General features: G+C 50.8%; 1 protein-coding gene across 9 annotated transcripts in view; it reads left to right on the top strand.

Annotated features, from left to right (window-relative positions):
* Positions 1-27,563, top strand: part of ITPR1 (inositol 1,4,5-trisphosphate receptor type 1) — a 161,807-nt gene that overhangs the window by 80,097 nt on the left and 54,147 nt on the right. For 3 of the 9 annotated variants that reach the window (XM_058032047.1, XM_058032049.1, XM_058032042.1), the window contains 10 exons: positions 393-521; positions 3,391-3,511; positions 4,558-4,742; positions 5,463-5,611; positions 6,474-6,585; positions 10,532-10,561; positions 20,067-20,102; positions 21,581-21,631; positions 24,883-25,015; positions 25,564-25,754. In XM_058032047.1, coding sequence (XP_057888030.1) covers positions 393-521; positions 3,391-3,511; positions 4,558-4,742; positions 5,463-5,611; positions 6,474-6,585; positions 10,532-10,561; positions 20,067-20,102; positions 21,581-21,631; positions 24,883-25,015; positions 25,564-25,754 — 1,137 coding nt within the window. The remainder of the gene's footprint in view (positions 1-392; positions 522-3,390; positions 3,512-4,557; positions 4,743-5,462; positions 5,612-6,473; positions 6,586-10,531; positions 10,562-20,066; positions 20,103-21,580; positions 21,632-24,882; positions 25,016-25,563; positions 25,755-27,563) is intronic. The other 6 variants (XM_058032048.1, XM_058032045.1, XM_058032051.1 and 3 more) reach the window with 4 other exon arrangements.

The following is a 27,563-nucleotide window of genomic DNA, read 5'->3' as shown; positions in this document are numbered from 1 at the left end:
CTTATTCTGGCAGCATCTCTGGGCTCCTTCCTGAGCAGCACTCAGCGTTTTTTGGCAGGTCAGGACAGATTGTTTTCCAGGCTTGGTGTTTATTTGGCCATATGGCTTTTTGCCTGGGATTCCAAGTATTTCCCCATACGAAAGCATTACACCTCAGTGCTCCCCATCCTGCTCTTGCCTTCCTCCAAGACTCTGTGGTTTTCTCCCTCCCCCAGCCACGCTCTGGGCCAGCACACCAAACCAGGAGCAGCTCTGGCTCTGCTCCGGCGTGGGCTGGAGGTGCAGAGCCCCAGTGCCACTGCATTGCTGGGACCAGGACAGTGTGACACGAGGAGCTCCGGTCTGTGCTGCCCTGGTGAGCTGCCCCTGACCCTGCTGTGCTTTTGCTGCAGGCCTGCAACAACACCAGCGACAGGAAGCACGCAGACTCCATCCTGGAGAAGTACGTGACCGAGATCGTCATGAGCATCGTCACCACCTTCTTCAGCTCCCCCTTCTCGGACCAGAGCACCACCCTGCAGGTGGGAAATGCACACACACAGCAGGGAGAGCACTGCCAGGGCACTGCTGTTCATTCCCCTTTGATGTGCAAAGGAAACACGGGGGAGCAGTGCTGGTGTAACTGGGCAGCAGATACATCTCAGCTCTTCGTGGCCACACTGGTCTTTCTGCTGTAGAAATGGAAAAACATGTAGGTCACAGTCCAAACGTTCTTCTAGACAAGCTCAAATGTCACACTAATTCATCAGTGCATTCAGCTCTGTGCTACCACCAAGGTCTTTTGTAGAGAGTTCCTGTGTGCCATTGAATGCCAGAATGGTTTGTGTTGGAAGGGACCTTAAAGCCCATCTCATCCACCCCCTGCCACAGATATCCCAGAGGGAGCAAGGGTGATTGATTAAGGACAGCATATTTTACAGAAAGAGTCTAATTTCCCTTTAAAAAAAGGATCCAGAACAAGAATACAGAAGCTCTCGTGCGTCTCACCGAGTACATTTTTGCCTAGTTCAGAAGTTAGAGAAATGTGAAGGAGGAGCTTGGAACACCTGTGAAGGTGAGAAGGCAGAGTTGAGCAGCAGAGTCAGGATGTTGCCCTAACATTTCTATTTGCACAGAGATAACCCTGTTCTTTATGCATAAATAACTTTCTGGGAGGTGTGGGTGGAGTGGTCAGGTGTCTGGCAGCTCTGGCAGGAGGTTGAGAGGGGCAGTTGTTGAAACTTGATGCAGCCTCCTGGTGCCAAGGGCAGGTGTTGGCAGTGCAGTCTCCAGGTCTCAGCTCATCTACCCTACCCCTGCCTGTCTCTGGCCTCAGCTGAGGGAGCAGTGCAGCAGCTGATTTGCTCCTCAGGTGACTTTGGTTGCTATTGCACCTCCTGTGCTCCTCAGAGGAGTGAGACAGGGAACTGTGGCCTTGTCCTGGGCTCTGCCCTCGCTCTGTGCCCTGTACCTGAGCTGCCCTGCTCTCACTTGTCATCTCTGAGATGCGGCATTTGAATACACATCTTGCCATCCTATTTTAGCCATCTGTTAATGTTATATCAGCAGTTTTTCTTTAGTTTCTCAATCTCCCCCTCTGTCTAGCAAGATGAAGTCACTTGGTTCACCTCTTTTCCCATCTCTGTTGATAGATCTGCCTTGTCCTAGATTCATCTTTCCTCCTCATCTCCAAGTTAGAAGTGGTTTCTCTCGCTTTTCCTGCCTGCCAATACTCCTGTGGGTACCCAGGGGTTCTCCCCCTGAGGAGCACAGCCTGTTGTGCCACCTGCCTGGTGTCCATCCCTGCTCCAGGTGGGATTTCTCCCCTCCCAGCTGCTGCAGGTGGGCAGATCTCTGCAGGGAAGGGTTGTGGCCACTCTGCCCTGGGCTCGGTCCCTCCCTGCTGCACCTCCTCATCCCAGCCAGCCTCCTCTTGCCTCCTGCTCCTTCATGTCAGGGCTTGTCTGACTGAAATCCTTCCTGCCCTGAGTCAGCCTTGCTAGTTCAGGGAACACCTTGTCCATCCGTCATGTGGTTCCAATCACATGAAATTAGGAGAACACAAATCTTTTGGCACAGGACAGCTGCCCACAGCTTCTCTTTAGCAAACATTGTTCAGCCTGTTTGCCTCCGAAGTTGTTGCTGCCCAAGGTTTCCCTTCCCAAGTGCAGCTGGAGACATGAGGGACATGGAGTAAATTTCCTATTTGATTTATTGATTTGATTTATTGACATTGTTTAAGCAAATGAAACATCTTAAAGGGTTTTTGAGACCAAAAAAGTTTTTAGACATGAACTGAAAGGAATATGTGGGTGGTTTAAATCCAAACATGCAGGTATTTTCAGGGCCCTGGGTGGATGCTGTTGTTTGCCATGGTTTTTGGTCTTTGGATTATTTCCAGAAAGGATAAATGGGTATTTGCCTCTTAGCAATTTTGGGGGCTTAAATTTTGCTTCTCCTCTTGTACATTTTGCAATGGTGTTTTATTTAATTGATCTAATAGATTTAATTAGCTAATAGATTTGGCTCTTTACTCTAACTCCACTTTTTTCTTGCAAACAGGCTTTACTGTTGGCCACAATAAATGAGGTATTTTTTCCCTGGTTCCTAAGTCCTGTGGTGTTTGCACTGTGGTGTAGTTCCTGTAGCTGGTAGAAGCATTCCATAGCTAGTGGGCACAGGGACACAGGGTGTTCCCTCTCAGATTGAAATATTTAAAATGCTCTTTCTTCTCCAGGTTGTAATATGTTGTTCTACTAAATAATCACTGTACAAAACCAAATGGAGTTTTGGTCACTATTGTTGGGCAGCTGCAAAGGTGAAAGAACAGAGCTCATGGGCTTGGGTGTGTTGGAGCAGCTCACCTGTCTGTAGTGGGAGATCACTGTGTGAAATTCAGGGGTGAAAACCACACCTTGATCTTGGCTGATCCTGCAGCAGCTGCAGGGTTTGCCCCTAACCACTGCCTGTGTTCCAAATAACACACAGCTGCTTTCTCAGTGAATTGGATCCCAGCAAATAATGCCTGCAATGATGAGTTTCCAACTCTGGAGCCCTGCTGTCACACAGCCAAGCCCCATTTACCTGTGGCCTCTTGAGTCAGCTGCTGGTCAACACTAAAAGAGGAATCTGTGTGCCAGGGTTGCTGATAGCTCTGATAACACAGATGAAGGTGACTGCTCACTTCCTTTGCTTAGTCAGGCCTCAATTACCTGGGCTTTCTGCTGCAGAAGCTCCTGTTTCATTTTCCCTTCCAGCACTGGTTCCCACCCTTCCCATGCAGCTGCCGATGCCGTGGTAGATACCCTGCCACCACGGGGAGCTGCCCAGCAGTGCTGCAGCCCAGCTGGAGGGGCTGGGAGCAGCGGGCCCGCTGGGTGAGGCTGTGACTGCGCTGTGCTTGCCTTGCAGACCCGGCAGCCCGTGTTCGTGCAGCTGCTGCAGGGCGTGTTCAGGGTCTACCACTGCACCTGGCTCATGCCCAGCCAGAAGGCCTCTGTGGAGAGCTGCATCCGCGTGCTCTCCGACGTAGGTAAGGACTGGGGCGAGCGCGGTGCCTGCTCCAGGGCTGCAGCCATCCAGCCTGGCTGCTGTGGCATCCTGCAACAGGGACAGTGTGGCTTGTGTCCTGCAGGTGCCACCTGGGGTAACTCACAGCCCAGGCTTGTGCTGATGGATCATGGTGGTTGAGCAGTGGGTGTTGTCACTGTCACCTGAAGCGCTTTCTCTGCCCAAGCTCAAACCTCCCTGCAGGCCTGTTGATCTGCAGCAGGGAGATGGTGTTCATGGGAGCGCTGAGGTTGGGAAAGCCCTCCAGGATCCCAGCTGTGCCCAGTGCCCATCTTGTCCCTGAGTGCCACCTCCAGCCCTTCCTTGGACACCTCCAGGATGGGCACTCCAAACCTCCCTGGGCAGTTCCAAAGCCTGAACACCCTTTCCATGGAGGAATTCCTCCTGCTGTCCAGCCCGACCCTCCCCTGGTGCAGCTGGGAGTGCCACTCCTGCCCATGCATTTGCTCCGCTTTCAGTGTCCACAAGAGCAGCTTGTACTGGATGTGGAGTCAGGTTCTGCTGCTGTGTGTCCACGTGTGCCAGCACGAGCTGTGTGTTTAGGGAAGGATTCCTCCTCCCACACCTCAAACAACAGCAACAGCTCTGAGGTGTGGAAGCCTCTAAACATAATCCTGCCCAGGCCTCACCCTGCCCTGTTTAAATTGCACTCAAAGAGCCATAGAATGGTTAAGATTGGAAAAGATCTCTTAAGGTGGTCAAGTCCAGCTTGCCAGCCCACTGTGGTCACCAGTAAAACATGAACTCAAGTGTCACATAGTAATATTTTTTGTCACCTCTCTGGGCAGCCCTTTCTAATGCTTTACAACCTTTCTGTGGGAAAAAAAAAATCCTAATATCCTAATTTCCCAGTGTCTGATCTAAACCTTCCCTGGTGCAACCTCAGGGTGTTTCCTCTCAGCCTGGGAAGGAGAATTTGTAGAAGGAAGGGCTGCATAGACCTTGGTCCTGTTTTGTGCTGATTCACGGGCTCAGGGTCTCATTTCACACTGATTTTGCTTGTTGCAGCCAAAAGCCGAGCGATTGCCATCCCTGTGGACTTGGACAGCCAGGTGAACAACCTGTTCCTGAAGTCCCACAACATCGTGCAGAAGACGGCCATGAACTGGCGCATGACGGCGCGCAACGCCGCGCGCAGGGACTCGGTGCTGGCCGCCTCCAGGGACTACAGGAACATCATCGAGAGGCTGCAGGTGACTGCACAGCCCCCTTCCCCTGCAGGGCCACAGCAGGACTGCAAACCTCACTGAGCAAACCCTGGGGTGACTGCACAGCCCCCTTCCCCTGCAGGGCCACAGCAATGCTGAAAACCTCACTGAGCAAACCCTGAGGTGACTGCACAGCCCCTGTCACAGACACGTTTTATGGAAAATCCTTTCCTTAGGATTCTTCCTCCTGAGAAGCTGAGAGGCCTCAGGAACAAAATGCAAACAATGGTTATCTGCTGCTGTGGAATGCAACAGGTGCATCTGGGATTGGTCTCGTGTGGTTTGTTTCTAATTAATGGCCAATCACAGTCAGCTGGCTCGGACTCTCTGTCAGAGCCACAAACCTTTGTTATCATTCTTTTTCTATTCTTAGCTAGTCTTCTGATGAAATCCTTTCTTCTATTCTTTTAGTATAGTTTTAATGTAATATATATCATAAAATAATAAATCAAGCCATCTGAAACATGGAGTCAGATCCTCATCTCTTCCCTCATCCTTGGACCCCTGTGAACACTGTCCCAGCCCCCTTCCCCCTGCAGGGCCACAGCAGGACTGAAAATCTCACCTGACCAAACCCTGAGGTCTTTTAATTTATTCAGGCAGGACAGAGCTCACTGTCCTGCCCCTCATCCACTGTTAGTGAAATTAATTCAGCTCTGGATGTGTTGTTAATGTTTCTCTGAGCCTGCTGTGGTTGTTCCCCAGGACATCGTGTCAGCCTTGGAGGATCGCCTGCGGCCCCTGGTCCAGGCAGAGCTGTCAGTGCTGGTGGATGTGCTCCACAGGCCTGAGCTGCTCTTCCCAGAGAACACGGATGCCAGGAGGAAATGTGAAAGTGGAGGTTTCATTTGCAAGTAAGTTGTCTTAGTCTGGCTTGTTTTGTTTTTTTTTTCCAATCTTCCCGTGCCCTGTGGAATGGAGCCCTCTTACCCAGCTTAGTAAATATTTGATATCCTCTGAAATACCTGAAATAAAAATCAGTATTTTGTAATATGGTCAATGTAATTTGTCCTTGGTGGGGAAGGAAAATCTGCTTGTGGGAATGGGGAAAGACTGGTTGATATGTTCTCCCAACTAACACTTAAAAATATCTGTTTGCTGCGGGATGCAAGTGTCCTGAGCAGTTGTATAAATGAGTTACATTTTGAGCTGATGCAGTTACTGATACTGCCTTCACCCCAGGAATGTTCCTGAGGTGCTGGGTGAATACACAGGGATCAGTTTTTGTCATGGGCATGACCACAGCTGGAGGGAAGGAAAGGGGAGATTGCAAGCGCATTTAGAGGGCAATTGAGAGCAGATCCCCTCACCTCCTGGAGGGGTGGGCTCTGTGCAGAGGTTGTGGAAGCTGAGCACTGAGTCAGTCCCAAGTGCTGGGTGGGATGGATTTGGGGCTGCACCCTCCAGGGCTCTCAGTCTGGTTTTAACCAGGTGGAGTAGATTTCTCACTGTTAACTGGCTGTTCTGGAGCACCACCATGCCCTGGATCCCACTGGTTCCTTGCTGCCTGCAGCCAGAGGGGTTTTTGGGCTCTTTTCCTGCCCACAGCTTCCCCTGGTAGCTGTCAGGTGTTGCTCTGGAGAGGAGGCTCCAACACGGGTGTGTAGCAGTATGATGATAAACCTTGTTTGCAGCAAAAACCAGTGCAGATAAGCACATACATCTTACCCCATTTTTAGAATATTTGCACTAACCCGATTGATGGATTTTTTTCAGGTTAATTAAGCACACAAAGCAGCTGCTGGAGGAGAATGAGGAGAAACTGTGTATTAAGGTATTGCAGACGCTCAGGGAAATGATGACCAAAGATAGAGGCTATGGAGAAAAGGTAAGGTACAGTCCAGCATTCTGTTAAACACTGCCTTTATTCAGTCAAGGAAAATAAAACTCCTGCTTTTTAAAGCTGTTTTGTATGTGTAAGCACTCCTAGGCTGGAGCAGGGACAAAACATTTTTAGTCAACTAATACCTTTCAAATCATATTTGAAGTTAAGCTTGTTTCTGCTGCTTTTCTTCTTGAGACTGGCAAGGTTAAGTCTAATCCTCGCAGTTGCTGGCACTCTGAAATATCAATTTTGTTACCTTTTCCTGAAGGCTGTAACATCTTTATTTGATTCTCAGGTCTAGGTGACTCTTCAGGTCATGCAGCCTTGCAACAAGAGGGTGTTTTGTAGTTGATTTGAATTTGTGTACAACTGAGTAATCTTGTTGTGGTTTATAGATGGAAACTCTGCACACCCACCCATGTTTCTTCTTTCCCTTTCCTACATACAACTCTTGCCTGCTTGAGAGCAACGTTTTTCTGTAGGTACAGACCTATTCTTTATTCCATCAGGACAGCGTGTATGCTCCCATATGTTTGTGTTTCTAGAAGCGGTTGCAGTCAGCTGAGACTGGGATTTGGAGATTCTCCTGGAATTCTGGTCAGCTGAGGTTCTTCCCATGGCACCCAGTGGGAGCAGGGGAGCACAGAGTGGGGAGCAGCTGGGATGGGGCAGGGTCTCTGTGCCCAGGAGCTGGGGGTGTCTCAGCCCAGTTCTCCCCCACAGATGGGTTTGGAGCTGCTGCTCATGCTCAATTCCCAGCAGAAAGGGCAAAAGCTTCAGAGATCAGAGTCTGAGAACAGCAGGAATGGCTTGTAGCAGCTGCCAGGGGGGAAATGCTCCACAGGCAGAGGAACCTGCAGCATCCTGGGCACTGGGCACGTCAGCAGGAGGCAGGAGCAGGCCGTGGTGCCAGGGCTCAGCCTGGCACTCGTGGGAGTGCACGTGTGGCTGCTCCCAGCACACCCAGGCTGTGCCAAGGACAGGAGGCTCCCAGGAAAATGCCCTCAGGGCAGGGATGGCCAGGGCTGTGCTCCCTGCCCTGCCCTGCCCTGCCAGGCTCTCCCCAGAGCTGCCAGCCCAGCTGGGCACTGCCTCCCTGTGCAGCAGCCGTGGTTGGAGGGAATTCCCTGGGAAAGCAGCACGTCCTGTGGGATGGGGAGGGAGCAGGGCAGGGCACGGGTGTCACCTTGGGGCACACTGGCCTCTGCCCAAGGGGCTGCATCCTGTGCTGGGGCATCGCCCTCTGTGCCCTCCTCAAGGTCCCTTCTCTGAGGCATCCCAGCTGGAAGGGGCTGCCTGTGGCCAGGCTGCTCCTGGGAAAGGAGGGGGACTGGTGATCCCCTAATGGGTGCTGGTGTTTCGTGATGTGGAACAGACTCAGGGTAGCCACAGATCACATCTTACACTTCTCTAGCACATCAGTGTGTCCTCTCCTGTCAGAGCAGCCAGGAGCCACTGTCAAGGTCACCTTAAGTAATAAAAGCAGTGTGTGATGCATGTTGTGTGTAATAAATGCCAGTGAAACCCAATCAGAGCTTTGAGAGTTTCCCTTAAATGTAATTTGCCACTGAGAGATTTTCCAAAATGGAAATTAATTTCTAGGAGTTTCTTAGGCTTCATTCAGCTAACTTGGATGAAGCAGTATTTCTAGAAGCTGCAGTTAACATACCTTGCACCATTCAGACCATGGAGAACCCCACAAGGTGCTAAAAACGCTTCAAAGTGTGGCAGAAGCATTGATTTCTGAAGCAGTGGCTCAGTTACATAAGGAGCCAGGATATGCCTGCCTGTGAAGTGATTTCTGAGTCGGAAGGAGCAGCTGATTGCTCACAGATAGACTGTCAGTAGTAGTAGAACAGCTTTTGCTGTCTGGCTGGGAGCACTGCAGTGGGGTTTATTCTCCCTTGTGACTCAGAGAACTGAATTTAGTCACCACCTAAAAGGTAGCACCTTTTGTTTTTAAAATCATCCTGTAGTGTAGCAAAAAAAAAAAAGAGAAGGAAAAGCCCCTCTTACATTGTAGAAACCCTGCTGTAAATCCTGGAGTCCCTGCTAGAGATGCTTCCATCCATGGAGGTGCAGAGCTCACCCTTGGGAGCAGTTTATTGACCTCAAGCAGAGAACCAGGGAAAGGCTTGGCTTGGAAGGGACCTTAGAGATGACCCAGTTCCCTCCCTTGCAGGGTTGGGACAGGACAGCCATCCCTTCTGTCTCTGGGCAGCCTGTGCCAGGCCTCCCCACCCTGGCAGGGCAGGACTCCATCCTGAGAGCCCCTGGCAGTGCAGAGCTGTGATCCCTGTCAGGATTCCTGATAGGGAAGGATTCCATCCTGAGAGCCCCTTTAGACCCCAGGCAGTGCAGAGCTGTGATCCCTGTCAGGATTTTAATAGGGAAGGATTCCATCCTGAGAGCCCCTTTAGACCCCAGGCAGTGCAGAGCTGTGAGCCCTGTCAGGATTGCTGATAGGGAAGGATTCCATCCTGAGAGCCCCTTGAACCCCAGGCAGTGCAGAGCTGTGATCCCTGTCAGGATTCCTGATGGGGAAGGATTCCATCCTGAGAGCCCCTTGAACCCCTGGCAGTGCAGAGCTGTGATCCCTGTCAGGATTTTAATAGGGAAGGATTCCATCCTGAGAGCCCCTTTAGACCCCAGGCAGTGCAGAGCTGTGATCCCTGTCAGGATTGCTGATAGGGAAGGATTCCATCCTGAGAGCCCCTTTAGACCCCAGGCAGTGCAGAGCTGTGATCCCTGTCAGGATTCCTGATAGGGAAGGATTCTTTCCTGAGAGCCCCTTGAACCCCAGGCAGTGCAGAGCTGTGATCCCTGTCAGGATTTTAATAGGGAAGGATTCCATCCTGAGAGCCCCTTTAGACCCCAGGCAGTGCAGAGCTGTGATCCCTGTCAGGATTTTAATAGGGAAGGATTCCATCCTGAGAGCCCCTGGAACCCCTGGCAGTGCAGAGCTGTGATCCCTGTCAGGATTGCTGATAGGGAAGGATTCCATCCTGAGAGCCCTTTGAACCCCTGGCAGTGCAGAGCTGTGATCCCTGTCCTGTCCCCGTGCCAGGGCTCTCAGCTGTCCCTCCCCACCCGTGTCCAGAGCTCTGGGCAGGTTCTGGCAGTGCCTTGGTCCTGCTGCAGCCCCTGTGGTGCCCTCAGGAGCAGCCTGGCTTACACCAGGACGTGCAGGGCTCCTCCTGTGCTGTGCCTCTCCCAGCCCGCAGATCCCCTCGCCCTGCTGGCCCTGAGCAGTGCAGGGGGACACGGGTGTGCTCCTGTCACCCCGAGCCTGCTCCCACAGCTGGGGCTCCTCAGCAGCCAGCAGAAGCCGTGGGCAGAGCACAGATGCACAGGAGCCTGTGGGAAGGCTGAAATTTTTCCATATTGCTGCAGACTCCTCGCTTGGCACGCGCTCAGGATGGCTCGGTGACGGGGAGCATACTGTGCGGTATTTAATAGGCACAGAACTGCTCCACATTGACAGTGTAGGCTAGACCCAAGTTTTTCACTGTGCTGAAACATGTCATTCGTGCACGTCTCCCCGGGTGCCTGCCGGCTGACTCGCCTCAGCTCTGCAGGGCTCAGACTGGGGAGCTCCATTCTCCCTCCCAGAGTGGGAATGCAGCCCCTGAGCTGCTGCTGCTCTGCTCAGGGCTCGTGACACTCCCGTGCCCAAGGGTGAAGTCCTTGGCTGCGGGTCAGGCAGCCCACGTGGGCTGTCCCTGGCACAGGAACAAAGCCAGGGTACATCCTGCCTCCCAAGCTGCCTGGCACAGCAGTGGCTGTTCCCTAACCCAGAGCTGGCAGATGTTCCTCGTGCCCACTGCAGAAATAATGTTGGATTGCAGCATTTGAGTGTTAAATGATTTATAAGATCCTTACATGAAATTTATGTTTCTTTTCTCTTACTAATCCTTGCTTTCAATTCTTCCCCTTCTTTCTTTCCCAGCAGATTACCATTGAATTGGATAATGCTGAGGTTTTAATTTTATTTCTCTTCTCCAGTGTTGTTTCTATGGTGTTTGTTTTACCAGTAGCCCTGTGATCTGTCCTGTCTCTGCAGCACTGAGCGTTCTGATTTGTGTGCCTGTGTCAGTGAATTAGTGGAGTTCTCGGTCTGCTGTGTGTCTATCCTGGGAATAGTTACCATAACTAATTCCACATGTCATTTCTTGGAATATTAATCCAGATGGGGAGTTATCATTTTTGGTGGTCTGCAGTCAGCTGGTGCCATGGTAGATCCTGTGAAGTTTAGGATGAGATCTGGAGGGTGAACTGCTCTAAGCAGTCAGCATGTAGCACTTGGCCACCATTCCTGTGTCAGATGTGAAGGGGTTATTTCTTATTTGGAAAGCCGAATAGTGACTTTTAATGGTGTCCTTGAAGGAGCTGGAGGGAGGTGGGTGCAGGTGGGACTGGGAAGGGGCATAAATTGTGCAGAATTTGTGTTCCCGAGAAGGAACAGTGACAGTGCTGCAGCTCGTGAGGGCCTTGCTGTGCCCCAGGGGGGTGGGTGGTGTGGAACCCTGAGGGTTTGGGAAGCTGTTTGTGGGTGAAAAGCCCCGTTTGAGGGAAGGCTTGGAGCTGAGCTGACGTGGAGCTTTCCAAGGACTCTGACAAGCCTGGAGTCTGGTCAGGGCAGGGCGGAGGGAGCTGAGCTGCCTCTGCTCTGCAACTTCCTCATCAGCTCAAAAAAACCCTGGTGTGGGTGTGGAATTTGCATAAATGTATAATACTGAGAAAGTGATTGACTGGCACCTTATTTTACTGAAATACCATGGAAAAAAGAAATATTTTCCTCTCAGCGCTTTGTTTCCTGTGTTCTCTCCCAAGCCAGCCTTTTATTTGGAACAAAGCTCAACCACTTAAAATGTCTAAAGCATTTCTGACCTTTATTTAGTGGAGTAGGTCATGAAATCTGCAGAAAGCAATTTACGGTGTGGCTTGTTGATTTTGATGTTAACCACCTGAATTCACTGGGTAAACTTCATTCTGAAAATGAAATACTGGGGGACCTTGCCTGGTGAAATGGGTTTGAAAGCCAAACTGTTTATCACTAAAGTGGACAAATAATGTGCACATTACCCAAGGCTGGGCTGGAGAGTGTTTTCTGTTTGGGGGGATTTTAGGGCTGGAGCTGAAGGTCCCTTCCCTAAGAAACTGGTTTCTCATCACTGCTTTTGGCCCACAGTCTGATTTTGACCTGAAAGGCAAATTTCTTGTTGCACAAGTTCATTTACTGCCATGCCATCACCTCTGAGCTGTGCTGGGGTGAGCTCTCAGGTGTGTCCCCAAGCTCCACACACACTCCTGGCATTACAGAGGTGCTCTGAGGTGCTCTGCTGTCTGTTTCTCTCTTTTTTTGTTAAAAAACCCAGTTTTTTCCCCTTTTAACCTGGGGCATACACCCCAGCAGCCTGCTCTGGTTTCCAGAAGTTAACCTGTAGCACAAAAATACTTCCACCAGGCCAGGTCCTTTGGATGATGTGCTGCTGCAGCTTCCCAGAATAGCACGTGTGTGTATATGTATAATTTTAGCTTGGAGAAACTTCAGACAGAAAGTTGAATTGTTTAATTGCAAATTAAGTCATAATGTGAAACTCTTGCCCGTTTGGTTTCTGGCTGTGATGTGCTGTCTTTGCCTGCAGTAAATCAGCCAGAGCGTGCAGAACAATTTAGGATTTGGTCTGGAGGCTGCAAAGGAGGAATTTTATTGCTCCTTAATGGAGCAAGTGCATGGAAGGAGCAGGTGTGTGTGTATAAGCATCAGCACTGAGCACTGACTGTGTAGGGCAAGGGATTCAGGTGGAGCTGGAACCACTGGCAAGGCTCAGAAATCCTGGGGTTTTCTGGTTTCCTTTTTTCCCCCTTGTCAGCCCTGGAAACTGCAAACATTTAATCAAAGAATACAAAACTCTGCATTATTAGTAAAATTATTGACTTGCTTTTCTGTCAAGACTATGCACACTTCAGATGTTCTGATCAGCTGAAATGCTCCTTGTTCCCTCAGGGAATGCTCCACTGAAGTAACTGTTGATGGCTTGATTTCATGGTGGCTTTTATGTAGGTTGAGTTATCTTAGTTGTGTCCTGCGAGGTAATCCCAGCGAGCAGGGAGTCCCAAAAACAAGGGACATAAAAACCACCAGGAGATGTATGTTTGTTAGTGAAAATCATGACAGAAAGTCAGGACAGACCCTCTTTGGAGTGTTCTTTTGGAAATGGGCGAATAATGCTGGAATCCTCCTATGGCAGGAAATCCCCTGAGTGTGGGGCTGGCACCAGCCCTGGACAATTTTGGGCTGAGCTTGGGGGCTTTGGGTGCTGGAGGAGTGGAGAGGAAGGGAACAGCAGAGGTGGTGCTGTTGTCCTAACTCACACTTTTATTGAGGGTTTATGTGGAATTCCCTTGGTGCTGGAAGGGAGGAGCTGCAGTTTTCCAAGGAGAAGCAGTGGAGCATTGATAGAAAACCCAAACCACGAGGAACTGTGTCCCACCACACTGGCACCATGGCTGTGTAGGTTCTCTCCTGGTTTTGGGGGATTGTGAGCTCAGAGCTGGCCTTTGGGTTGTGCTGTGGCTGCTCTGTGCCTCGCCTGCAGCATGAAGGGCTCAGCAGGGTGTGTGTGACACGGGCTCTGTGCAGGTGTCTCGGGTGAGAAAGCCAAAACCCCAGGGCAGGGCATTGTCCTTAGAAGCCCCTGGGCTGAGTCTCTGTGGTGACCTCCTTCCTGGGCTGGAGCTGCTCTAATCCTGTTCCTGATGGAGCCTTGCTGCTGTCTCAGGGAAGAGCGCTGGGGCCGAGGTGAATTCTTGCACCAAGTGTGAATCCTCACACAGCAGCAAGAGCTAAACCCTGCTTGTAATTACACACAACAGCTTAATGTGCTGTTAATGCAATCCTCAGCCCACTGAGGAGTGCGGGCGTGATGCAAATGCAGATTTGCTGCTGTTGCACGCTGAGCTGCACCGTGGGCTCCCTGTGCTCCAGCCCAGCTCTGGGAAAGGTTCCTGTCCATCCTCCCGGCCAGGGCTGCCCTTTGGGGACACCGTGGCCCAGTTTCCACCTGCGGTGCGAGTCCTGGCTGCCGAAGCACCCCCATCCTGGAGGAGCCACGGGTGTTTGCTGGCCTGGCAGGCAGGGCCCGTCGGGGCTGACCTGCAGGTGGCACGCGCAGGATGCCGATCGCGCTGGGAGATGGCCTACTTTGCTTTTTATTTTTTTTATATTCCTTTTTCCCCTCCCAGCCACATTGCAGTGAGCTGTTCCGCTGGGCACCTGCCAACATTCAGGCAGCAGTTACATAAGAAGAGCTTTTTTTCCTGGAATTTAGGCCCGCTGCTGATGTGTGACCTTCAGCAGTAATTGCCAATAAAGGCGCTGGGGATGTTTACAGGCACCGCGCTGGCCCGCGGCCCGCGCCGGTAGCGCCGAGCTGGGCTGGGCTCTGCTCCCCGGCTGACCCCACTCCAGTGCAGCTCCAGCTCACATTCCTCACTGAAACGGGGTGCTCTGCTTCCCCCCAGCCTGACCCCACTGCACTGCAGCTCACATTCCTCACTGAAACGGGGTGCTCTGCTCCCTGGCTGACCCCACTGCACTGCAGCTCAAATTCCAGGGTGAAATGGGGTGCTCTGCTCCCCGGCTGACCCCTCTGCACTGCAGCTCAAATTCCTCACTGAAACGGGGTGCTCTGCTCCCCGGCTGACCCCACTCCAGTGCAGCTCCAGCTCAAATTCCTCACTGAAACGGGGTGCTCTGCTTCCCCCCAGCCTGACCCCACTGCACTGCAGCTCAAATTCCTCACTGAAATGGGGTGCTCTGCTCCCCGGCTGACCCCACTCCAGTGCAGCTCCAGCTCAAATTCCTCACTGAAACGGGGTGCTCTGCTCCCCGGCTGACCCCTCTGCACTGCAGCTCAAATTCCAGGGTGAAATGGGGTGTTCTGCTGCTCCCAGCCTGACCCCACTCCACTTGCAGGATTCAGCTATATCCCAGTTTCCAGGGTGAAATGGGGGAGCTCTGCTTGTCTCCAGCCTAACCTCACATCACTGCAGCTCTGCTTCCATTTCCATGGTGAAATGGGGTGCTCTGCTTCCCCTCAGCCTGACCTCACTGCACTGCAGCTATAGCTCAAATTCCAGGGTGAAATAGGGGTGCTCTGCTTCCCTCAAGCCTGACCCCACACCATTGCAGCTCTGTTTCATTTTCCAGGGTGAAATGGGGGTGCTCTGCTGCTCCCCAGCTGACCCCACTCCACTGCAGCTCTCTTCCAATTTCCACACTGAAATGGGGTGCTCTGCTTCCCCAGCCTGACCCTACTCCACTGCAGCTATATCCCAAATTCCACACTGAAATGGGGGCGTTCTGCTGTTTCTGGGGTATGGGCCAGCAGCCACTCAACCAAACCCAGCACGGAGTTTCCCTTGTATTATTTATTTGTTAGGGTTGTGTTGGTGTTTTATCTGGTTTTTCAGTAGTGACACTTCTTTATGCAGCTGATTTATCTGCAGGCAGCTCTATCCAGTAAAGTGCACTTGCAGACCCACTCAGTAGAGTTTAGGTTTGGGGTTTTTTCACCTCTTTGCATTAGTCTTGAGGTTTCAAGTAGGTGGAAAGGGAACTGAAAATTCTGGTTCAGAGGGGTTGCCTGAATTAACCTTTTCCCTGCTCTTTACTATGATAAACTAAAATTCCAGTGTCTAAGGTGCAAAATATGTGCTTTTTTTATGCATTTTTGATTGGAGTTAGGAAGTGTATTAACCTTTTCAGAGCTGCAAAGCTGCACTTGGGAATTATTTTCGTCGTAGAGATCTTATTCTGCAGTCATTTCTCTTGTGTATTTTGCACTTAGACAGTGCTTCACTTGTTATGTCTCAAGCAGAGGAAATGCAGGCACTCATAAATTTTTGTGGGCTGCCTTATATTTTTTTTTCCCCTTGAGAAATCCTGCGATCTTTGGACAGGACTTTTTTTTCTTTTTGTTTTCTTTTTTTTTTTGACACAGACTGGAATTGGTGGACTCCTTGGAAAAGGAGGCTGGAACATTTCTTACAGTTACTTGTCACCGAAAAAATAGTAGTTGTTCCATCTTACTGCTAATTAAAACTGCTGCTGTAAAATGTGTTGTGAAGGCAGCTCTCAGTGCATTCAGCAGAAGTCCTGCAAGACAGAGGATTTGAAGAGGAGGAAGTGCTTGAACTCCCAGTGAAGGGCAGACGCTGAGGTCTCCAGCTCCTGGAAAGTCCCAGCCCAAGTTAAAGCATGATTCCTCCCCTGAAAACTCTGGAGAATGAGGAAGGCATTCCCCTAGGTAGCTCTTGGTGCCCTTGGGGTGCGGGCACTGGCAGCCCTTGTGGCAGATCTGCCTCCTCCTCAGCTGGCAGTGCCCAAATCTCTGCGGAGGGAGGTTCAGCTGTGTCCCTGCCCGGGGTCTGTGACAGGGCTGGGAGCTGGGGGCTGCTTCTGGCCCCAAAATCCCATGTGTCTTATGGGGAAGCTTGTGCCAGAACAAGGTGCTGCCCCACATCTCCTGATTTAGGCAGGGCTGAGATCCTCCATCCCTGAAAATGCAACGTGGGAAGTTTGTCAGAGCAGTTCAGTGCTCCTGGGTCCCAGTTATTCCCCTCTGCCCTGAAACTTCTCCATAACAAGTCAAATGCTTGTTTGACAAACACCTACAGATCATCTGCAGGGGCTTGAAATTTCCTATCCAAATTTCTCCTCAGCTCCACAAGGTAACAGTGTTGGCTTTACAAAGGGGACTTGGCAAGGAGGCTGCACAGAGTTTTGTGGTATTTTTAAAGAGTTATGAAGGACAGCAACATAATTTGTGCTCTAGTCTGTTGCCACGAATCAGACAAGGTGATGCTTTTGCTGTGTGCCTTTCAAGGAAGAACTGATGGCATTTTAAAGGGGAGAACAGAGAAGTTCGGAGAAAGGAGGAAAAAGTGGAAAGGAACTTGCAGGATTCAATCTGAGGAGCCATTCCCACTGGAATTCCAGCTCCTGCTGGAGATGGAGCTGAGGCAGAGGCTTCAGAATAACATTTATCTGAAATCTTCACTCTAGTTCCTCGCATCTGGATGCACAACCTGGCTATCAAAAGCTTAATGTGCAATTTGGCTGACTCTGCAGTTGTGTTTTCCCTTTTTATTTCCTCCTCTCTGCCAAATGTCTCCCCCTGCAACCCCAGTAATGAGATGCCATATGCAGGGAGTTGGGTCAGTTCCTGAATTCACAGATTTTGGGGCCAGAAGGGACCTTTCAGTGATGGAACCTGGACCAGAAGGGACCTCTCAGTGATTGAATTGACTTCCTGCACAGCCCAGGACATCCCATTGTCTGTCCATGGAGCCAAATCCATGGAGCTGGGCTCAGCTTCCTCAGTGCTGAGCTCAGGGACCTCCCAGGACAGGAGAGAGGATGTTTGGAGAGACCTGGAGGAATTGCGTGGAGGTTTGGAAAATGTCATCATTTCAGCAGGCTGAGGTTTGTCACCTCTCAGTCCTCTGAGCTCTGAGGCAGCCTGAAGTGTAGGAGATGGGTGCCTTGGAATTGTGCTGGTTTGTCCATTATTTTGTCAGAATTCCAAAGTCTGGTGAGGCCGAAGAGAAGAGGACCAGGTTTTTGAATGGTGTTTGTGTGTGGTCACACAAATGTGAGTTTCTGATCCGATGATTTCCCTCTCATTAATTACAATGTGAGCTGTTTTCCAGCCTGTTTTGCTGAAGCCACTCTCTGGAGCAGACCCAGTCTGTGAACTGCAATCTCCACCAGCCTCTTAAATGCACTTCAGGCCTTTTCACTGCTCTGTGGTTTGGGTGTTCACTGGATGGTTGGGGTAAAAAAGTGGACAAAGGCAATTCTGATGCTTCAAATTTGAATGAAAGTCTGTCTGCTTTTCCTCCAACCTTTCCTACTCTATCACAGCAGTAGTTTGAATTTTCTCTGAAGGAAAGATTAAGCAGCTTCCATTGTGATTGTTATTTTGAAAGCAAATGAGACCAGAACTTTGAAGAATTCCTCCAAACTGCAAAGAGGATGGGAAGCTCATCTGTATCTCAGACACTGCATTCAGCCTGGAGCTGTCACGTGCCCTGGTGGTTTTTGAGGGCCGCACATCCCCTCGTGAGTCAGACGGTCTGTTCTGGGAAGCACACGTGGCCTGAGTGGGGAAGTGCTGCTGGAAGCTCTGCGGTCACCAGCGGGTCAGGGATTGTGCATCCCCTGCTCCATGGCTCATCAGGAGCTTTATTGGCCAGCCTTGAGGGAGTGGAAGCTTCAAAGGAACAGAGAGGGTTTTGCTCAGCAAGCTGAAAGGACCTTTCCCTCCTGCCTGTAGAAAGCGCAGATGTTGGGCTCTGACCTGGCCACCCACTGCGTTTAAAGCTGCCCACCGTGTCCTGCTGATCACTGCCTGTGTTTGGCACTCCAGAACCTGCCCCTGCCCCCCAAACCATCCCTGTCCTATAGCTGCAGAGCTGAAATATGGGGAGGCACAAGAAACCTTGGGAAATGACTGCCTTGGGCTGCTCTCCCACCCTGTTCCATCCTTGTAAAGCACAAGGTGATATTTTGCTGTTGCAGCACACACAGGAGAGTGCAAAGTGTAGCACAGCAACAAGAGCTCAATAATTCTTTGCTATTTGACCCCGTTTTGACTCAAAGAATAACAGTTTCAGGATTTGGGGTTTATGTTCTTACTGGAAGAGGCCTGAGGGCTGTGCTGCTGTGGGTGATCCTCGTGGGCATTGCCCAGGGCAGTGGTTTTGCTGCCAGGTCAGTGTGTGGGGCTGGCTCTGATGTGCTGCCTGTGCCACAGAGGAATTTGTGAGCTGGAATTTGTAATTTTAGCTTGAGAAGGAGCAAACTATCCATTTTATGTGATTCTTCATCTGTGCTTTTGGGCTTTTCAGCCCCAAAATGTAAATGTGTGTTTGGTTGAAATGGGATCAAGGTATCAGCCCAGGAATCCCAGAATGGTTTGGGTCGGGAGGGACCTTAAAGCTCATCCAGTGCCACCCCTGCCATGGCAGGGACACCTCCCACTGCCCCAGGCTGCTCAGAGCTCCATCCAGCCTGGCCTTGGACGCTTGAAGGGCTGGAAAATCCACAGTTTCTCTGGGAATCCTGTCCCAGTGCCCAGAAGGAAACCTTTGTTTGGAATCCCGAGTCCAGCAGTCGTGTCCACTTGACCTGTGAGCTTCAGGCTCCCTGGCCAGGAGGAAGGGAGCTCATTTCCCCTGCAGGGAACAGGCCTGTTTGCCTTGCTGCTGTTGGCTCAGGGCAGGCAGGGGTGTTTCCTGTGCCCCGGGCAGGCTGTGCAGTGTGTGCACTGGGACAATGTGCCCAGGCTCAGGGCTGCAGCCTGGGAGCAGGGCCGGGCAGCACGGTGTGTTCCTCTGCAGGAACCTGCTGCTTCCTGTTCCCTCCTCTGCTCAGACCCTGCCTTGGCCACGCCAGGATCAGCATGCTTGAGACGTGTCCAGGAGCGGTGACAATGCGAGGAAACCTCCACCAAAGGCCATGGGAGCTGGCCGGGAGCAGAGTCCCTTGGGAGGAGAATGGAGAAGGGTCCTTTTCCTGGCCAAGGAGTCCCTGCAGGGGAAGTGCTGGCTCCTGGGGCTCCTTCCTGGGAAGTGCAGTCTCATTTTGCCTCCTGCTGCATCTGTGGCCTCCCTGTGCCTGTTCTGGGCTCTCCGCAGGCTGCAGCAGGTGCTGGGCTGCTCTCCCAGTCTGCGCTCCCTTGGTCTGTCCGTGCCTGTGGCACACATGGCCAGCAATGCTGGCTCAGGTTGGGGTTACGGGGTTGTGAGAGTGTTATTTCCTGGTGTCTGCTCCTGAGAATTACAGCAATTTCCCCACAATTAATTCAGCAGTTGAGTTTGGATGTTCAGTTCTCTGTTGTGTGTCTGTGCTTGACTAGATGAAAGTTACTTGTCTTCATCTGTTTCAGTTGAAGATCAGCATTTTAAATTTGAAAAGCTGTCACCATTCAGGCCCTTATTTCCTTGCTCCTGTTTGGTGCTGTGTCGTGTATCTTTTATCTTGAGCAAAGTGTGTTTAGAGATGAGAATCCACAGAATACCTTTTTTCAGCTAAAATTATCAGCTGCTACCTTTGTGATACACAGCCCTGGCCTCCTCCTCCTCCCCACTGGGCTGGATGTGCCAGATCCTGGGGCTGTGGTCCCCAAAGTGCTCTGGGCACCTGCAACTTCATTTTTTTGCTTGTGCCTCTGAGTTCATGCAAAGCAGTTTGGGATGTTCAAAGGATCCCTGTGAAATTTGCCAAGTGTGGCCCTTTTGGAGCAGGATGGGAGAGTGTAACCAGTAATTGCAGCTACAGTTCATTTGTGATGATTCAGCTGAAGGCAAGTGCTTTGCCAGCTCCCTTCCCCTCACTGTTGACCACTGGATGGCTGTTGGGATGGAAGATTCAGGAGGAATTACTAATTTTTCTGCATTTTACTTTCAACTAGCTGCCGCAAGCTCCAGAAACGGAGAGCCCTGTAGAGGTGTGTCAGCCACCTATATTTGTACACACACAAATATTGGTGTTTCACTAGTCCTAGTGGAGTGTCTTGTTGGTGAAAACCCCTGTGAAGTCTGTGTTCCTGCCCGGTGTTAGACAGTGGAAATAAGTAGATTTGTTCAAGTGCCTTAATCCAATACAGCATCAGTGTGGTAGTCTGAAAATATTAAAAAAAATTGTAAACTAATCCTAAGTCTGCTCCTTTCAGCCATTTCCTTTAGTCTTTAAGGGTGGCATTGGGAAAAGTCTCCTCTCAAATTTTCCTACATTGGCAAAATGAGATTTCATTTTGGCTCCTAATGCAGAATTTGGTCTTCCCTTTGCCTCACATACTTAAAAACTTCAATACTTTAAGGAAAGGGAAGTTCTTAGTGGAAGCTTTATAACTCCAGAGCAATTGGTGTCCCATTTAAAATGCCCCAGTGGACAAGCTCAGGGTCACTGCACATTGTCAAGGCCACTGGTTGTAAGGGAATTGGATCTGTGGAAACATATCCTTCATGTGCATAAAGCAGATTATTTGCCAAATAGAAGGCAGGAAAATTTATCAAATGTTAAATTCCTTTGAAATTCGTGGGACATCCAGACATGGCATTGGTAGATTGTACAACTGGGTGCCAAATCAGTGCAAATCTAAATGAAACAGCATGGAAGTCTAAATCTGGGAGAGTGTTGATTCTCTGAGCTGTGAAGTTTTTATAAATGTGAGATTACGTAGAAAAAGAAGTGTTTGTGATGGTTTAGGCCTTTGTATTTGTAAATTTTGTGGAATAGTGTTTAAATGTAACCTGAAACTCTGAGTGGTCATCGAATGGATTTGAGATGTCTGGGAGATGGCTCCTGGTTTCTGCTGGGTCCCTTTATAGAGCTGTTATTCTACACCTTTGGAGATGCTTTAAAGCAGCAAAACCATCACGTGTTTCAGCTTTGCAAAGTGGACGTTGCATTCCTGGAGATGAATCTCTGCAGTGAGAGGGGTTTGATTTGGAGATGTGCCCGTGCCCCAGTGACTCCCCAGTGCCATCCTGGCCATGGGCAGGGAGCCCAGGCTGGGCCAGAAGCCCTCCCCAGTCTCAAATGAGTTTCAGTGACCACGGTGGGCTGTGTTGGGGTCCCTCACCCCAGAGTGTGTGTCCAGGGGCTGGGGGGTGTTCTGTGTGTCTGTGCATGGGCATGCGTGGGCTGAGCCCCCGAGCTGTGTGGAGCTGTGCCAGCAGGCAGAGCCCGAGTGTTTCCTGAGCACTGCTGGCACTCCTGCATGCCAGGGGCTGTGTGAGGGGGGCAGAGCAGAGGGCTCAGGGCTGGCAGAGGGCAGGTGTCCTGTTCTGGTGCTTTGTCAGTCCATCTCCCCCATCTCCCCCCTCGCATCCAGCTGTGACTCCCCAGTATTCCCATGAGTGCCGAGCTGTTGGTCTCTCTTGAGTGTTGTTCTGCTTTAAAATGAACTTTCTGCACGTGCAGCAGGAGCTTGATCAAACTCTACCCCAGAGGCAACTGGAGGACCATAGAAGGGTATGTACAGCAGTCGAGCACGTTCAGAACCCATCTCTCCCTTTCCCCTGTAAACAGTGAAGCCTAAGTTGTGTAAGAAACTTGTGTGGTTGAATGCTGGCTGGAAAATCCAAAAAAGGAACCCTATGGACAGAGTGAGGTGCTGCAGCCCCTTCTCTGGGTTACATGGAAGGGACAAGTGCTTGGCTGCTCCAGATTGAACTCAGGTCCTGGTCAGGTCCATTCCCACTGTCCAGACCTTCCCCGTGGGTGCTGATCACTCTGCTGTGAGGTGACATCCATCAGTGCTGCTGGAGCTGGCTCCTCTGGCCACACCACCCCTTCCTAGCCAGCCAAGCTGCAAAATCTCCATTTCTTCTGCTTTTGTAGCTGGGAACACAGCAGCAACAACTTACAACTGCTTCACTCTAAAACATGAAGGATGCTCTGTTTTAAAGCTTCTAGCAGGGTTCTGATATCACTTAGAGTTGTGTGTTGCATCTGCATTGCTGATGCAGGTACAGGGATGGTTCTGTGTGACTTACTCTTCCTTCACCTGGTGTGAATGCGGATGGAACTGGACGCTGTTGGGTTTTTCCCTAGGTACCATATTTGATTTTTCTGGTTAGTGCCAAACATCTGATATTTGTTTGCACACTGCCCTCGTCAAAGTGGTGCACAGCACTAACAGGATGGTTAAAGAGCTGTTCCGGAGCCAAGCATTGCAGCTGAATTAATTGGAACATTTCTTAAATACCACTTATTTTTTCTCCCTTCTGCTTTGATCACGTACTCATATTTTGTTAGCTGATACCATGGGTTTGGATAAATTTGTAGGAAGCAAAGCTTTTCTTCCTAGTTAGAGCTTCAAATGCTGGTGACTGTGTATTGCCAGACCTGGATCAGCACACTCTGACTAGAAACAGCTGCTTGATGCTTGTTCCTGCTGTATTTTCTGGTGATTTGCCTGTTTTGGACACACAACACCTACAGACACCAGAGCTGCCTGTCCTGCTCAGGTCTCCACTCACCCCAACTATTTTGACCGTGGAATAGAAGTCACCTCCTGCTCCACAAGGGGCCAGAAGGAGAATTTGGGGGCAGCCCCAAGAGCTTTAGTTGTCCTCCTGAGTTCAGGCAAGGTGCAGTTTGCTGAGAAGCTGTTCTCGAGGCTGGATATTGTGTTATCTTTGTAGTAAGTAGTAAAAATCCCTGGTTTAAATGCCATTTGACAGGATGACTGCCAGTTAGCTCAACAGAGGAGGAAGAAGGTGCTGTGAGAGCTGCCTTGCAGCCATTTGTGTCCCAGGGCCCCTCTGGGTGCCAGACTGCCTTTCCAATCAGTGCACATGTCCAAGGAAGATGCAGTTCAGGGGGGTTTTGTCTGCCTTGGCCTTGTTCTGTCACGCAGCCTCCCTCACCTGCCAGGCTGGGAGCAGGGCGGTGGATCAGCCCTGCCTGGTGCTCTGAACACTCTCATGTTGCAGGAGCTGCTCCAGGACAGGGATTGCTGCAGCTCCTGAGCTGTCTCCTGCCTCTCCCACACGTTCTCTCTTTGGCCCAGGCAGTGATGGGAAGCGTGTGCCCCTTGGGGAAGTGCTCATCTCCTCCTGCTGTTGCTTCCACGGGAGTTTTCCTTTTTTTCTGCTGTTTGGGAGCTTTTGGAAGCAGCTGGTTGGAACACTGACTTTGTGTTTATTTTGCATCCTGTTCCCTGACACTTGCTCCCTCCCCATCTATGCCATGAAATGCAGCTCCTGGGCTGCAGCTTTCATGCTGAGAATCCCCAGGAACCATTTCTAAGCTGCTGGGTTGTGGTGACAGGGTGACAGTGGGAGCCCTGGCTTGATCCCAGCCCTGTGGGGAGGGCAGAGATCCCTCACCAGCTCAGACAGGTGCTGGGCTTCTCCCTGTGGAAGCGATTTCTGAAATTTGGTAAAGAACTGGATTATCAGATAGGCTTTTGTCTTTTTTATTTTTTCTTTTGGGTTTTAAGTATCTTTTGAAGTGACCTTTGTGAGTGCCAGCTGTGTATAAAGTCAGTGGGACTGAAGCAGGGCTGGAGTTCTGTACAAGCCAATTAATGCACATTTATGTCTTTCCATTTACTTGTGTTTTAAAGGCCTCCTGTGAAATTTTGAAGAGTAAGACTTCTTTTTTATGACAGCTAATGTATTAAATGACATCTTGAATCTATAGTCAGACAACCAATTTCATTTGAAATACAACTGAAGAATCAATGAATTGGTGATGAGCACTTTTTGTGAATGGAACTAAAGATAAGATGCTTTAGTTAATTGGACATATTTTTAATATGAAATTCTTTTTGGCTAAATTTTAATTAATTTTTTTTTCTGAATCCCCAGAAAAGCCCTTCCCTCCCCTCTGCAGCACTGTCCCAGGATGGTGCTGCTGTGACCACGCTGCCATTAGCAGGGCAGGAGCTCCTGGTGACAACAATCCTTACAAAAATCCCTTCATCCCTGTGCAGGGTTTGTGTGCTGGCAGTGCCTCCAGCTTTGTCCAGCTCTCCAGCTCCCAGGGAATTCCTGTGGGGGCTGCAGTGGCAGCAGTGGGGTGATGTTCCACTGGAGGTGTTGGATCTCTGCTGGCTCACGCTGGGGCCGTGCCGGAGCTCTGGGTGCTCTGGGGTTTGGGGTTGTGTGAGGAGCTGCCCTGTCCTGGGGTGGGAGGGCTAGCACGGCTGGGCAGCTGCAGCAAGGAACAAAGAGCCAGGATCCAGCGGGATCGCTCGGGTTTCTGCTCGGCAGCTGATGGGTCCTGTCAGCTGCTGGTGGAGGGAATGGAGCACAGCCCCGCAGGGTTGGTGGGATGGCAAAGCAAGAGAGGTGTGAGGAGATTAAACTGTTCCTTAAAACCATTTCTGGTGTTCCTCTAATCCACCTCTTATTTTGTGTTGGTGCTACACAGATGCCACTCCTTTGCATTTAAGACCGAGACAATAGAACGTAATTAAAACGAAACTCTCGGAAAATTAAATCTGTCTAGAAAGCTGTGCACAAAACCTGAAGTGCAGCTGTCTGTGTGATGCATGGGGGAACCCATAATCTTATTGAGCCCCATGAGACCCCTCCAATGTCCCAGCCCATCAGGAGCTGCTCAGTGGATTTCTCCAGCTCTCCAGGGTTTCATTCCCCCTCCCTCACCACACGAAGGGTGCCGGTTACCAGCAGCCCCGCTGCTGATGGACACGTGTGGCTGGCTCGTTGGTGGAGCTGCCACGGTGATTTCCCTGTGCTCTTTGCGTGCAGGGCGAGGCCCTGAGGCAGGTTTTGGTGAACCGCTACTACGGCACGGTGCGCGCGGCCGGCCGGCGCGAGAGCCTCACCGCCTTCGGCAACGGGCCCCTGGCTGCCGGCGGCCCCGGCAAGGCTGCCACGGCAGGTAGGACACGCTCTGCTCCTCGCGGCTGCCTCCCTGGCGTCTGGGGGTGGTGTTCACAGGGGTCCCAGAATGAGGGAGTCTCGGGGTCTCTGCTGGTCAGAGTGACCCCAAGATGCGTTAGAAAGTCTCTTTCCCAGCCCGGTGCTCGATGGAGGAGTCTGAGCTGTTTGTTTCTCAGTCTCAAGGTTGTTTGTTGTATCTTATCTATAAAATTCTGTCTCCTGTCCAGCCAAGATGCACTCAGCAGGACAGACAGAGGCACTCTGCCTGCCCCTGGGCAGTGTTACCTTTTTACACTAAAAACTAAATGTACAATATTTACCATAACTTCCCAATACCATGCCATGAGCGGGGACCCTTCCACTATCTGAGGTTCCTCACTAATGGCATCACAGAATGGATTGGGTTGAAAGGGACTTTAAAACTCATCCTGCCATGAGCAGGGAGCCCTTCCACTATCTCCCACAGGTTGCTCCAAGCCCTGTCCCCCTGGCCCTGCCATCCCCATGGGGTCGGTGCCATCCTGTTTGTCCTGGTCACCTTTACAGGAGGAAGCTCTGGCTCGAGCTCCATGAGCCGAGGGGAGATGAGCCTGGCAGACGTGCAGTGCCACCTGGATAAAGAAGGTGCTTCCAACCTGGTCATAGATCTCATCATGAATGCCACCAGTGACAGAGTGTTCCACGAGAGCATCCTGCTGGCCATTGCCCTGCTGGAAGGTGGGAACACCACGATACAGGTAGGGAAATGGAAAACTCCATCTTGTGACTGAGCCCTGTCGGGAAGGGAAATGTTTTTATGAAATCCAGGAAATTTGAGAGGGTTAAGGAGCTGGGAGGGGAAATTATCTGAATGATCTTTGGCCTGTAATTAAGGGAAATATTAATGTCTGCCATGCAGAAGTGAACTTACTGGATGTTTGGACGGGCACTGGGTACGTGAGGTGTTTTTCCAGGGCAGTATAGAGGAATGTGTAATAAAACAGCTTTGTAGATAAGTTATTGACTGCTCTTACAAATAACTTAAGTAGTTGTAACGTGCTCAGAGACTTTTACAATGAGCTGTTCCATTTCAGACTGGAATTTGACATAGATGTTTGGTAAACTCTAGACCACCACCATTCTCCAGCAATCTCACTGTTCTTCCTTTGTGTGTTTTCAATAAGGATTAGGTTCCCCTATAAGAAAATTGACCCTGGTGTGGATTAATGAACACACACCAGCGAGCTCTTACACTCTTCCAAATGGAAAGTAAAACCTTATTACAGCAGAACTTGCTTACAAAGATGATTGAATCTGTGATATCTTATTTGTTTAGCTCTGCACATGTTGTGTTTGCAGTCTGTCTGTGGGGCTGAGTCCTTCAAACACACACTAGATCCCTACAGCAGCACCTCCTGTGTCCATGCAAACTTCCCCTGAGAAAACAGGGAATGTCTCTGGGCTCCTTCACTCTGTCTCTGTAATCAGTGCCCTCATTAATCCCCTGTGTATTAAGCTCTGGAATGAAAGTTCTTTGCAATGGATAAAATAGGAATTGAGTGTTGAAAATCCTGTGTCACCTTAAACTGCAATGACAGGATTAACATTCCTGGGGGACAGTCACTCCTTTAAGTTTCCTGCTCTTCCCTAATGTAAAGGAAGCTGAGCTTTCATCCTTGCAGCTCTCAGGGAGCCTCAGGTAACCTCTCACTGTCATGCTGGAAGGAAAAACAAACTGCACCAGCCTGACATGGAGATCCTTGGCTTGTGCTGGACCTCAGTGCTAAAGGATTGGGCAGAGTCACTCCCACAGCGCACAAATCCATGTTGGGAGCAGATTCCTTAGCTCACCCACTGCAAACCAACAGGAAAATCTGCAGTCCCTCTCCAAAGACACCCTTTTGCCCAAAAGGGAGGCAGTTCAGTTTGCTTTGCTGTCTGTGAGCAGGAGCTGGCAGGCTGTGGAATAGCCCTGCGGCCAGGAGTGATGGATGGCTCTCAGGGCAGGGGCACTTCCACCCCACACTGTGCCCTGCTGCACTCCAGCCTCTCCAAACATGCTTCCAGAGCCCAGAGTGGCTGTTTTCCATCCTTCCCAGGCAGGGATAAGTGCAGCCAGCAGTCCCTGGGTGCGTGCTCCTGCGGGATGGGCTGGGAGGGGGCTCTGCTGCAGTGTGGGCTGCTTTTAAGTACAGAATGTTTTAGGAACCAAATGACTTGTGATGCCTACAGTTAATGCTGGGAGCTCTGAGGGCTCGGACACACCCAGCAGCTCTTACTCATGCATGCAAAGCACGAAGGGGATGTTATTGAAAAATCCCGTGGAGCCGCTGGGATGTGCGTGTTCCGTGCTGCAGCACTCCATGGACTTCACAGGAAACAAGGAGCATGGTCAGTGCACAGACGTGTTCTGTGGCTTTCCTCCATGCTGGTTAAACTCCTGGTGGTGGGGAGAGAGTTTTCTGGTGCCTTGCAGTGGCTCCAGCACACGGGGGCCCGTGGGATGCTGGCAGTGACAGTTGGGAACAGCATGTCCTCAGCACTGTGAGCTCTCAGGAGAGCTCCAG

This window comes from Melospiza georgiana, chromosome 11, assembly GCF_028018845.1.
Source record: "Melospiza georgiana isolate bMelGeo1 chromosome 11, bMelGeo1.pri, whole genome shotgun sequence".
Taxonomy (NCBI): Eukaryota; Metazoa; Chordata; class Aves; order Passeriformes; family Passerellidae; genus Melospiza; species Melospiza georgiana.
This window is presented reverse-complemented; position numbering and strand designations above follow the sequence as displayed.